Below are 13,683 nucleotides of genomic sequence, written 5' to 3'. Positions count from 1 at the left end.
AACACTTCTGTCTCCTTTTGCACATACACGCTTGAGCTAACAATCAGCACGATCTCCACTTTGCAGCAGAGGTGTGATCCACAGGGATACAGGACACTGCTTAGCTAAAGTGCAGCATTCAGGGACTGTCCCTGGTTTTGTTTTTATGCAAAAGCCTGTAAGTGAAAGTCTGTAAGGGGACTGATGTCTGTAGTCTCTAAGTCTTGCATTCAGCACATGGCACCACATGTTCTAAAGCCCCTCCTTGTGCAGCAGGGATGAAGAGATTGTCCCCTCAGCATCAAAGTGCTCTGAATCCCCAAGATGCCACCTCCCACAGCTGCTCAATCCATAAGATATGGGTACCTCATTTTTCTCTAGGCTGCATTCTGACATCACTTTATCTCCTTGCTCTTGGAAGGTGATTATGATTAACGCCACAAAGATGTTCACAAAGAAAAAAGGGAAGACAACAAAATACACCACGTAAAAGATAGACATTTCCATTCGGTAGCCAGGGCTGGGACCCTGTTCCTCGTAGGTAGCATCCACTGAGTGCTTCAGCACACTGCAAGCAAGCGCAAAGAGAGAAGAAAAGTCAATGAAATCACTGTGAAGCACCAATGATACTGTGATAGTCATTCACCGGCCTTCACTTGGATGGAGGATTTTCCACATATGCTCAGGTCAAACCTGTTCCCATCTCTGTGATTAGGAAGAAGTTTTCCTTGAGGATATTTTTAGGGAAACCCTCTCTGTTTCCAACATTCTGATGAATGGTGGTGATTTACTACGTACAGATCCACATATCCACCCTGAACAAGTGAGGGGAGAGGATATAGATAGATCTGGCTTCTCTTCTGCTCCGGTCAATATGAATGAAGTAAGAGTGGAAAGAAAGGTACTGATGGTCTTTGAGTACCCAGGGGAAGGTATGGGTTTGAAGAGTGGAGACTGATGCTGGTTTAATCTTTATTTTACTGAACAGCTGAATGTGGAGGACAGCAAAGTCCGGCCACATGGAGATCCCTAGTCACGAACTGCCATCTGTGTGTCCCAGCAGAAATGTCTGCCAAAATAAAGTCATATGTTGAACAATACATACAGTCTGGGGGCTCAAACATCCAGTACACGTTCAGCTTGAGCGCAATGCTTTTCCCCCTCCTTTTCTTACACCCCCATGATAAATTGTGCACCTAAGCAAGGTGTGCACATCCAAGAGAAAAATACCTAAGCATCAGAGTACAAGTTCATAGGGTTCACTGACTCATTCTATATTCATGCAAGGGAAAGTTAAATCTTGGCTGACTATTCTTCTTCCCCATGTCACCTGTTCTGTACATGTCCCTGAGCCACGGAAAGCTGCTGCTACCTCTGACCAAAAGCTGGTGGTCCCTGCCAGCCCCACGTACTCACGTTGGCCACCCTTCTCCTGTGGAGACAGTGAAAAGTGTCAGCAGAGCCCACAGCACGTTGTCGTAATGGAACTCGTATTTTTTCCACTCCCTGGGCTGCGCCTCCACCTCGTTTTTTTCATAGTCAAGGTACTGACCCCTAGGAACAACAGAGATTCAGATCAAATGGGAGAGTTAAACCAAATCAGTCATGTGCTATAACTCAGTGAGAGCATTGGAAAGCCCTAGTAACAGACTCCAGCCATACAGAGCCAAGAAACAGCCCCAAGGTTTGTAGAATCACAGAATGGTTTGGGTTGGAAGGGACCTTAAAGCCCTTCCAGTTCCAACCTCTGCCATGAAAAGAGACACCTCCCACTAGGTCAAGTTGTTAAAACAAAGGTAATATAAGTAAAGGCTAGAGGAGCCTTAGGACTGGGCCTGAGCTTTCAGAACGAAATAAACGTCTACAGTACATTGGGCAAAGCTGGCAGCTAACAGCATGGTGACCCCAAATTGTCTGACCCCACAGAAGACCGTGCTGGTTGATGGGGAGCAGTCTTTGATTCCTACTTGAAAGCTGTATCTAACTTCTGGTCCTGATTTGAGTATCAGAGGCTCAGACCCAACATCTGGAGAGTTCTCCTCCACCCTAAATTCTTCTACAATTCTGCACTTTTCTGCAATGCATCTGCTCTGCTGCAGAGCTGCATGGAGAGCCCTATGGTACATGGGTGGCAGCAGAGAGTGATGCAGGTGAGCAGAAAGAGACAGTGCTTGGCTTGGAGGCCATGGAAAACATCCATAGGGGGAGCAGGCACCTCCTATTGCAGTCTGCTGCAAAGGATAAAGTATGATAGGGCTTTTATAACAGTCAAACTGGATGTAGTGTTGAGGGACATGGTTTAGTGGGAGCTATTGGTAATAGGTGAATGGTTGGACTGGATGGTCTTTTAGGTCTTTTCTAACCTGGTGATTCTATGATTCTATGATTCAAATGCAGTCCCTTTTCCTAGCTAATTGGAGATCTTTAACTCTCTACTGATTCTCTTTTGATCATTTATTCAGTCTGTTTTCTTAATTTGTGCAAGCTCTGAGGATAAAGGCAGCAGGTAGAAAGAGTAATCATGCCACCCCTTCCAAAACACTTCTGTGCTTTATCTTGAATTCATACCCAGTCCTAAATGGAAGAAAGAACCTGTTCCCCTAAACCGTTAACCACTTGAGTAATCATTTGCTAGCTAAGAGTAGGAATGGAGAAGCCATAAAAAAAGGCAAAAGGGAAAATTCACCTCCAAGGTAATCGTACTGAAGCACTGCTCTTACTTACGGGAGCCCTCACCAAGCCCAGCAGACACCCAAGTGATGCAGCTCCTGGACAGCCATGGGAACCATGGGGTCCCTCCACAGCCCCTGCTCCTGCCATACCTGCAATCCTTCTCCAGCTCTTTCGACTCGTCAGTGCAATAGAAGAATCTCCCTTTGAAGAGCTGCACAGCAATGACAGCAAAGATGAACATGAAGAGCATATAAACAATGAGGATGTTGAGGACGTTCTTCAGGGAATTCACCACGCAGTCAAAGACAGCCTGGGGACAACAAGACAACAAGGTTAAGGGGTCAGAAGAAAGGAGAAGAAAATGAGAGCAGCTGCTCAACACCTAACCCGTGTGTGCTTTCATTGGCTTGCACACCAAGTGTTTGGTAGGAGAAAACATTGGCTTCCTACAACTCTTGCTTGCTTGATGAGTTTGGCGTGAGTTGTTGGTTTTTTTTGCCCACAAAATCAACGAAGCCAGAGAAATATCAGCCCTAAGCAAATATTCCCATGGCAAATTACGAAATGAAAAACCTCCTTGTGTTTAATTTATTCACAATGGATTGGGAAAAACCTCATGAAATCTGCCAATCATTGGCTGTTATTTGAACTGTTTGAATAATAAGGAAAAACATACCAGATGCAAAACAACCAAATACTTTGAACAGTAATGAAGTGTCTATCAAAATTAAGTATGAATAATCTAGTGAGCATATGTCACTTCTGAACTCTCCGTGAATAACTTCTCATACATTTATTATTTGGTTATTAGTCACCGATTCATTGTTACAAGTAATTTGCAGCTTAATTTTAGTCTGAGGAGTTTGTCATAATAATAGAAATGAAGCTGCATTGCTGCCTGAGCACAGGGCTGGTACAATGCTGTTTCTGTTTCTCTGAATGGAAGTGAATAATTCCCAGAATTATGCTCCTAATGCAACACAGAAACCCAAAATTAAAACACTGGAAGTATCTCTAATCACTCTATTAATCTTGCTGATTGTTGTGTACAGGATCTCATCCAGGAAAAAAAAAAAAAAAAAGGAAAAGAATTCTGAAGACAAGCCATGTGAATCTGACTTCTGCTTCACAAAGATTTCTGAATACTTCTTTAGAAATGGTAAAATTACGCTGTAAAATGACTTGAAAGTAAGGAAGTCATTCAACAAAAAGCAAACGCTTTGCACTCTGCAGTAAGACAGAGCTGCTCTTGACTGTTGCACGACCCAAGCATCGTGCAGTTCAGACTTCCAAACAAACAAAGACCATTTTCTACATTGTTCACCACTACCCTTCCTTATCTTGTGAGGTAAATTTAGTACACATAAAAATGCATGAAATGAAAATTATTTAGGCATGAATTGTGGGTAAGGACAAAGGCAAATCTGTATAATAAGTAACTCTAATTTTTATGTAGCACTATGTGAAAACAGGAATTGTCAGACATTGTTTCAGCACTCCAAAAGCACCCTTCCTTTCTCCCCCATCCCTCACAGAAAACAGCCTGAAAGCACTAATGAGACATGAAGACATTCTATAATAGATACTCCAGAATTCCAAAATGCAGAAATGATTAAATTTTGTAACATCTTCCACTCTCCTCGCAGGGCTGGCTCTATCTCAAAGCATCCTTGAGATGGTGCTGAATAAGTAACCACAAGACATTACATTTATTTCCCTTTGCAGCTTAGTATTCTGGAGATGAAAGGGTACTGCTATAAAACCCCACACCATCTATTCTTTAACAGAAGAGATGAACAGATTAGAACTCCTCCTACAGCAATGACATTTCTCTTCAGACAGGCTGTGGAAAACCTATTTTCTGGTGTATCATTTCTAGGAGCATCACATGTACAAACAGTAATTTAATTTACGTGCAACTTCTTTTCCTTTCTTTTTTTAGAACTTTGATTTTTATGTGGATTCACAACAATTCATAAACTGCGTACAACGTTTGCAAAATCAACAAGTGTTTGACATTTGCCAAACATCTGCACGGCTATTTTTATAAATCTGGCAAGGAGACGTATTGCAACAAAATAAAAGAAACAGAATTAGCTTGGATGAAGTTAATTCCATCCGCTTCCACTCAGATCTGCCGCAGACCTCCAGAGAAAGAAAGCTTTGGGGGTTGTTCTCTAACCTTTAGTTTTGGCAGCCGTTTTATGGTCTTCAGTGGTCGGAGGACCCGCAGAACCCGCAGCGACTTGATCGTGTTGATGTCCTTGCCTTTGGTTCCTCTGCAAGGTATGAAAGGCACAAGAACAACAGAGGGAATAGTTTGGTCCTCGGGACACCAGAAAACCACCCAGTGCTACCCAGGGGGTGTCATGTTTTTGTGCTGGGTGCCATCCTCCCCTTGGATGCAGAGGGCTGGGAAGCTGGGGCAGCACATGGACACTGCCAGACTCAGCCCCTCGTGCTCTCCAGTACTTCCCACCTCATTTCTAAGCGTCCCCAAGGAGCCAGTGGCCTTCCTAGCCCAGCTCTCGTCTGGCATCACTCACAGCTGGGCAGCACATATGGGCTGATGCCACCGGGAGGCTCACTTCAAAAGTGAGAAGGTCACACTGGGTGCTCACCCTGCCTCAGGCAGCTTGGGAAGACAAGAGGACATTTCTGTGTGCTTCTGGTACCTCTCTAGCAGGGGAGTTGTGTTGGGACCAGCAGGCAGTGATCAGTAGAGACTTTGTGGGAGAGGCAGTGCTGTGCTCAGGACCAGAGCTGTTCTGTGTGCCCATACTCTTGTCCTCAGGTCTCTTTTGGAAGACATGCTACCAAACCCATGCTGGACCATGTAATATGATGGCATATTACATGCCTGGAACAGCACCAGAGCAACTCTCCACTTATGCATGCAGGCACTGTAAGTCACACTATTTTTTTTTAGTTTTTGTGTGTGCATGACATGAGACCATTACTCTTGTCACCATAAAGAGGAACTAGGGGGAGAAAGGAGCTACTTTTCTCGTGCACTTCCAAAATAAATGGAACCCCACATGGTTACATATTCTTCCAATCCAACAGCAAAAAAAAAAAAAAAAAAAAAAAAAAGGCATTCTCCTTCATTTAGTATGAAGTGAAAATGGGATGGAAATCTTTAACAGAGTTTAATTCATGACTGGAGGTTTGGGTCTGAGGCTGAACTGGGGTAACACAGGTGGGAATGAACAACATGTTGAGCAGATGCTGATATACCTACGCTAGTCTTCAGCTTGCTAACAAAGTTTGTCTAACAGGAAAGCAATACAAACACAAACAACACCAGAGACCCTTGCTGTATGGACAGGGAGTGAGCTGCAAAGCCAACCCACAGCCTGCTAGCAGCCAGCCCTCTGCACTGTGCTAGAGAAGTATGGAGATTGGGAAGAAATGACCTCCTTTTGTGGGAAACCGACATTTCTGAGCTCTGCAGAGCGGCTTTTTGCAATCTGGTCACTTCTAACAGACCAGAAATTCAACACTAAGACTGTGTTACTCAGTCCAAATACTGGGCCAGAATCTGCAGCATTGAAACGCACATTCCTGTGTCACATCCAGACTTCTTTTCACAATTATTTGTAACTGTTGCTGTCCTGAAATACAATTAGAAGTGAGACATAAGTAATTTTTGGAGGGCTATAGGTTTTGTCCTAATGATGTATACACAGAATATAACCTGCCTCAGCATGTGATTTAGTAGGAATGGAGAAGAGGAAGAAAGGAATGAGATTTACCCACTCTCTCTCCCTCCCAGTCTCTCAGGGCTGTTTTAGGGCCATTTTAGCAGCAGCAGCAGATGGAAGCTGCCTGCTCGCAGGGCTTGTGTCCATGTGGTTGTGCTAATGCTCATGGAGTTATAGGACCGATTTCATACTGCAAAAGAGCCATTACATATTTAAAAGGAATATCTTTTCAATTTGTATCAGAGACCCTTTAATCTGGTCTGCATGAAGCAGACAGACAGCATCGTTAAGCTTGTTTTCTCTTTAAGTTTGAAGATAATGAAGATTTACTCCATGTTCAGCTTTGCATACTTGCTTTCAAGTCACCAACTACTATTGAGCAAGAAGCAGAGCAGAAGGGAGTGAAGAAGTAGGAGCTGGGGGATGCAGGAGTGAGAGAAAAGCAAAGGAGAGAGGGTTGAGGGGCAGCAGGAGAAAAGAAAAAGCACATAGGAAGAGGAAGGGACACCTTGGTCCAGAAATATATTGAATCTTTGATTGTTTGTAGCCACATTTCTGTGTTGTAGATACAACAGCCCAGCTTAGCAGCAATGCCTCTCACAGGTAGCAACTGAACCTGGACAGTCCTCAACTGGTTCAAGGCTGAACCACAGAAAATTTCCATCCTGTATCTTCCCACTATTCCTGATCCAGGAGATCTGAAATCCTATTTGCTGTGCTGCTGTTTATTTGTGTCAAAAAACAATTGCAGCAGTAAGGCCTCCAGAAAGTGAAGCCTGAGATGGGAACAGAGATAATTCTTGGCTCTGGAGGAGCCATCTCAGGTATTAAAGGGCTGGCCCCAGGCACGGAGCAATAACCTCTGTGGATTTAATGCTGGGGGATGGTTAACCCAACCTTCTGGCGACAGCAAATCCTTCCTCTTTGCTGCATGATGGATTAAGTGGCTTTTTCCTCACCCGAGGAAGTGTGTGCAGACTGCCCTGAGAGCTGGGGAGTGAAGGGAGACAGCTCCAGTCTGAAGAAATTCCTTCTGCCTGAACGAAGGACACTAAGAAGGGTTGATTTTTCTTTTTCTTTCTTTCAGACACCCAAGCAAATTAAGAGCATGAGCTGATTAAATGTTAATGGGATTTATGATCTAAGTCACACAGAGGATCCCGAAGAATCTTTCTTACTTCTTGTCACTAAGAGCTTTAGCATAAGAGAAAGCTTTTCTGAAGGACTGGTGCTCAAAATCAAAGCATCGCAAACTGCATTTTCATTAAATGTAATTTGCAACTATTCCAGCCAAGTAGAACCTGAAGAAATGGTTTTGCTGTGTTTAAGAGTTACCTGGACTGTAATGTTTTTTTTTCACTATGCTAGTACAAAAGCCACAAATCCCAAAAGAAAAGGTCTAGATGGAACTAAAATTCTGTCAAAAGGGGTATGCAAGCACACATTTGACCAGAGTCACAGCTACACATTTGTCACCACAAAACTAAATGGGTACGGAAGGAAAAGATCTGTAAAAGCTACCAGATTTGTAAGAACTACGGAAGAACAAAAAGGAGAAAGACAGACAGCAAACAGACCCAGTGACCTGCAGAGGGAGGGAGACAGAAAGGAAGAAAAGGAAAAACAAAAACAAAAACAAACCCCAAACTTATGTCAGCTCTGGTTGCATTAGGCCAGTTTTCCTGGAGCAGCTACCTGAGGTCTCCAAGGCAGCATGGATGCCCCAGTGAGGAGGAAAGGAGGTCACCCTGCCCTGCCTGAGCTCAGAGCTGCCTTCTGCTGTGTCTCAGGGAGAAGAAGGAAGAAATGAGCAGCCGAATTTGGGGCCTCAGAGAGCTCTCCTGGCTGCGCACCCCACTGCTGGCCCAGGGCTGTGCTGTGACTGCAGGCCCCGCCGTGTCCCCTGCCATCCCCAAGGGAAAGCTGCTCCATGCCACCAACCAAACAGCCACCACAGATGCCTAAATGTCACTTTTCATACTTCCTCCTTTGGAAATTGCACCTCCCGACCTCTCAGAATCTCTCCCACTCTTTTCAGGTCAGCAGGGCCAGGCTGTGTCAGCAGACCTAAAGCTGCTTTAGATCCAGTGCTTACTTGCCAAGAGCAAAGCCACTCCTTTACAATTAGGTATTAATGATCTTTCTGAACTCACACATCAGCAATGCAGCCACTAAATGGTGCCCTCAAGTATTTCTGATGCTGATCTATTGTAGTTGCTGACATTCCGGTCAAAGGCAGCACCTGTCACCTGGCTTTCTAGTCTGCTTTTATCCTGTGGTTAAAGGAAACTGGAATGAATGAGAGCTGTTAAGGGTTAGACAATGTTAAGATAACTTTTCACTGAATCATGTGACAGAGGGGTCGATGCGATGGGTGTAACATGGACCATTTCCACAGTGGTAAGTGTGTGTACACACATTTGACAGGCATAACAGTGCAGCAAGATACAGGAATAACATATTACCCCATGAAACTCCTAGAGAGAGATTCCAGCAAGAAGAAGACAAAGAAAGAGCAGAGTCAATGACAAACATAAGGCTATACAGTGCACCCCATGCAACTGCAGACACGTGTTGGCAGAGAAGCCCATCCCATCCCACTCCCCTCGAGTCACTCTCGTAAAAATAACCACACAAGAAAGCAACAGAATGGCTGTGCAGCCATACCCACACATCCCCCCAGAGCTTCAGCCCTTCTAGACGTGGTACGTAGAGACAGGGCTTAACGGGCAGTATTGGTGACAGGTAGGCAGGTGGACTAGATGATCCTAGAAGCCTTTTCCAACCTTAATGATTCTGTGATTCTATAAGTAGGCAGGGCAAATAGACCTTCATCCTTCTGACACTTTGGGAGGTTATATCTTTGGTTGTTTGGCAAACGTCATCTGATTTCTCAGGGAGTAGCGTGAAACTCTCTGTATCTCAGCCACCCTTCCAGTGCCAAAAATGGAAAAATGCAATCTCTCTGCTCCTGTTCATCAGCTATTTCTGTGGAACAAGTGGGCTTTACACCTAGGGCTGGTAAATTTGGATGACATATTTACTAGCTTGCTTTAAGCTCCGCTGCTTCTGTTTCCCTAAAGACTAAAACATGTCTGTGTGTTTGTGGCAAATTTATCTCCAGAAAAAGAAAAGTATTTCCCTTTGAAATGCATTGCTAAACGGAGGACATTATTATTATGTTTTTTTATCATCAGTATTATTAGTCTTTCCAGCATCTCACTGGGGATCTTGCTTTCAAAAATGTTTAAACTACAGCAAAGCACAGAGTATCTTCAAAAGCTGCAGGCAGAAAGGCTGGTTTGAAAGACTGAGTTGAACACCGTGTACCTTGCAGCAGTGACTGATGCCATCTCATATGGCTAAATAAACAGTCTGTTGCAATGTTCCAGATAGAGGTATGTCTGTTTTTCCTAGGTTTTCAGGGACACATCACATCACCTTGACTGGACACCCACCAGGTCAAGAACAAATTAACTCACACCATCTGAATGGCGATCACATACTCCTGCAAACAGAAACTACTAACAGCTACATTAAGTACATTTTTACAGTGACATCAGTGATGGGTGACAGGACTCTGGTATTTGCAAAAACCCACTCACAAAACAATGAAAATTACCCAGTTCATTCCTCAGAAGCTCATTGTCAGGATTATCAAAATTCAGCAGGGTCAGTGCATCTGTTTGGCTTAACCAAACAGCACAGTTGAGCTAAGGAGCTTGCTATCCATCCAGATTTCATCTGAACAGCCTGATACTTGTTAGTATTCATAACTGGACAGCAGGAACAGAGAGCCAGCCATCTCCCCATGAATGACTGGATTTCCTGCTTTCAGATTAGAGCAGAGATAGCAGAAGGGTTCTCTCAGTTCTATGTCAGCACTCTCCCTGCCAGCTGAAATATGGGCACGTAGCAGCAGTTACAGTCATAATAAAAATCACAGAAGAAATTCAAATTTTTCCAAGCCTCAGAAATAGGTTTGACTCACTTTAATCTGGAAGATAGTAAATAGGCAGACAGGTTTTATGCATTCACTTGTGTAAATCCCTGTTCAATAATTGCTCAAAGAGCATGTAAAATAGAAACAGCTTGGGGCACACTATTATGAAGCACAGTCAGGGGATGTACAAGTAATTTATTTAAAAGCCGATGAGGGGTTGTTAGATATTCATGGTCCAACGTGAGCAATGGGAAACCTGAGCACAAAAAGACTCAGAAGGATTAAAAATTATTCATTCTAATGGATAACTTGTCCAAAATAAAATCTTTTTGAAGAGAAAACATTTTAGAAGCAAACCCTGATGTTTGCTCTTATGGCTCAGAAGAATTTACCCACTATCCTTTCCCCAGTCTGTCTATAATGTTTGAATTCCTAATGGCAAAAGGGAAAACCTCGATGAAACATAGAACTGGGTAATACTGCAATGCGTGCCAATATGAGGGCTGCTCCAAAAGTAATGCCTCCTATCTTATTACACTGTCCCACGACGGCATAGGCAGATGTTAGTGGTACAGCAGTAGAGGTTGAAAGTTCTCACCAATATTCCATTACGTTTTGTTGCTGTGCAACTGATGGCAGCAGAGGGGCAGCCTGACAGAACAGTGTCTGACATGGAAGTGTGCATGAAGCAAAGTGGGAGGGGGAACTGAATTCCTCCATGCAGAAAAAAATGACACCAGTTGACATTCCTCAAAACTTGCAGAATATTTACAGAGACCAAACTGCAGATGTCAGCACAGTGAGAGGTGGGTGGTGTGTTCCAGCAGTGGTGATGAGCCACATTCCAGATAGACATGCACAGCCCTCGCTCCGCAAAATGGAGAACACTTTGATGAGCTCATCTATGCAACTCAGCAGATTGAATCAGCAGGTAAATGTGTAAGGAGCTGAATATCAGCTTCAATGCATTGGAAACGGTGGTGACGATGTCAGAATGTTACAAAGTTTGTGCCAGACGGGTCCCACAAATGCTCACGAAGGAACAGAAATAACACCTTATGCAAGTTTGTCAGGTCCTATTGAGCTGATATAAGATTGAAAGTGACTGTTTCCTGGATCACATCATTACCAGTGACAACACATGATGTCATCACTACTACAGGCAAAACAGCAATCATGGAGCTGCAACATGAGCTCTCCATTGAAGGAAAAGTTCAAGACACAACCCTCAGAGGGTGAAGTGATGTGCGCTGTCTTTTGGGATAGGTAGGGTGTGATTCTTCAGGATTTTCTGGGACCCAGACAAACCATTAACTCTGACCATTACATTGCAATGCTGACTAAGCTGAAGGCTCAAACTTCTAGGGTCAGGTCAAAGAAGACAGCTTTCCTCTTGCAACAAGATGACACCAGGTCCCACACCAGTTTGAAGACCGTGGAGCACGTTGCCAATCTTTGTAGGACTGTCCCACCACGTCCACTGATTTGGTGCCTTCTGCCTTCCATCTGTTCGGGCTGATGAAAGATGGACCACATGGGCAACATTTTCCTTGGAATGATTCCATCATAGCAATTGTGAAACAGGGAGTCACCTCTGCTGGTGCAGATTTTTACAAGCATGACATCGTTCATTGCTAGTGTAAATGCATAGGTAATGGTGGTGAATATGTTGAAAAACAGAGTTTCATAGCTGAGAATTTGTTATGTCAAACAGTGTTATCGTGCTCTTTGTACGTGTTGTAGTTTCCATAAGAATAGATAGGAGGCATTACTTTCAGAGCAACCTACGTACCTGTGACTAATAATACTTAACATTTCTTTTTCTCTTCAGCCTTTCTATCTCCAAACTGCCTACCTTAAAACAGAGAAATCATTTTTTTCCAGAGGAGATGAGTGATAATCAATAGTGGCAAAGTCTGTAACAAGGGATGAGATGGCAGCCCCCTTTCAACATACTTGTATTGGGCAAAACTTTTTCCCAGATCAAAATAATTATGTAGCATAGGATTGGGCACAGAAAGCCCAAAGCCCAGTATCTCTATTCAAAATATTGCTCTCAAATACAAGCTTAGGATTGAAGAATTTGTGCATATGACTTTAGGTCTGCTTTTTCTGTTCTGTCTTTAATACATTCTACTTGGTAAAGGAGAAGTGCTGTTCCTCAACTGGTTCTCCAGAAATTCCATGTCCTGTTCATCTACTGCCTGCATGAGTCCAATCACTGTAGACACTTTTTTTATCCAGCATTTGCTATGAAGAACAACAGATCTAAAATACAAATGCTCTCATGTGAAGGGGATCTTGACACCTCAGAAAATGAAAACCTCCTGAGAAATATTCCAGACCAATATTACCAGAAAGATCCCAGTATCCTTTATGCTGGCAGCAACACATAAGCATGTCAGAAGAGCAGCAGATATGGCCATCTGCCCAAAAATTACCATCAGCCTGAAGGAAGCAAGACACGCTTCCACAGTTCCCTGACAAAGGTGAATGGGTTTTCTCATTAGCAAGTAAAACACTGCTAATTTCTTCATCTTCACTAATCATCGTGTCAACAAACAGGTGAGTGGATTTTGGGCATGGGCTGCTAATCGTTCACTGTAATTATTCAAGTCTAATTTAGCAGAAAATTAAACCGGCCAATTCTCAAAGCCCACTTCCTGGTCAAGCACAGAACTTCTCGGAAAAATTTTTGCACCACAGTGACTCTGTGTCCCAGAAATTTACAGGGGGTAAATTTGTTTCTGCCATCCACCTCTGAGCTCCCCAGATTCTGAGGAACCTGCACAGCTCTTCCTATGGTCTGTTCTGAGAACAAAAATGTTCCAACTAAGAGCTAATCTTCATTTTATAAAAACAAATTATCTGTGTTTGTTGCATAAAACCCTTTTGACACCAAAGAAGCACATGGAACCTTATTTAATGTCATAAATAGAGGGAGCAATTAGCATTAAAGGGAAACTCTCTGGAAATACAAATACGCTGAACGAGAGAGGAGGGCGGAAATGCCAAGGTATATGAATCATAAATGTGAATCATAAGTATCCATAACTCTAGGAATAATGTTCTGTAAGAAGTTCACTGAGCTCTCAGCTCCGTTTATCAACTATTTTTTCATTGCAATGACAATTTTTAAAACGACTGCCTGAAGAGAGAAGACTGCCACAAAGCGTTGTGATGCTTCCTTGAAAAGGTGGCCAGAAGGTCTCCAACATCTTGGCTCAACCTTTGAATGAACAGTGAATAAACTCACTCCAAAGCTGGGAGAATTTTCAAGAGATCAAATTTAGATCTTTTCCCACCTAGCTGTAAGATGCTAAAGAGCAAAAACCGGATATTTTTCTGAGGAACTGATTCACAAACACTGCACCTGAGCTACCC

General features: G+C 43.3%; 1 protein-coding gene across 1 annotated transcript in view; it reads right to left on the bottom strand.

The window, feature by feature from the left end:
• Window positions 1-13,683, bottom strand: part of CACNA1B (calcium voltage-gated channel subunit alpha1 B) — a 260,232-nt gene that overhangs the window by 44,864 nt on the left and 201,685 nt on the right. Inside the window, exons 28-31 of the mRNA XM_090121688.1 lie at window positions 4,835-4,931; window positions 2,802-2,962; window positions 1,396-1,533; window positions 346-547 (exon numbers count right to left, since the gene is read on the bottom strand). Coding sequence (XP_089977814.1) covers window positions 346-547; window positions 1,396-1,533; window positions 2,802-2,962; window positions 4,835-4,931 — 598 coding nt within the window. The remainder of the gene's footprint in view (window positions 1-345; window positions 548-1,395; window positions 1,534-2,801; window positions 2,963-4,834; window positions 4,932-13,683) is intronic.

The sequence above is a fragment of the Phasianus colchicus genome, chromosome 19, assembly GCF_987193195.1.
Source record: "Phasianus colchicus chromosome 19, bPhaCol1.hap1.1, whole genome shotgun sequence".
Taxonomy (NCBI): domain Eukaryota; kingdom Metazoa; phylum Chordata; class Aves; order Galliformes; family Phasianidae; genus Phasianus; species Phasianus colchicus.
Note: the sequence above shows the minus strand (reverse complement) of the source record. Positions and strands in the feature narration are given on the sequence as shown.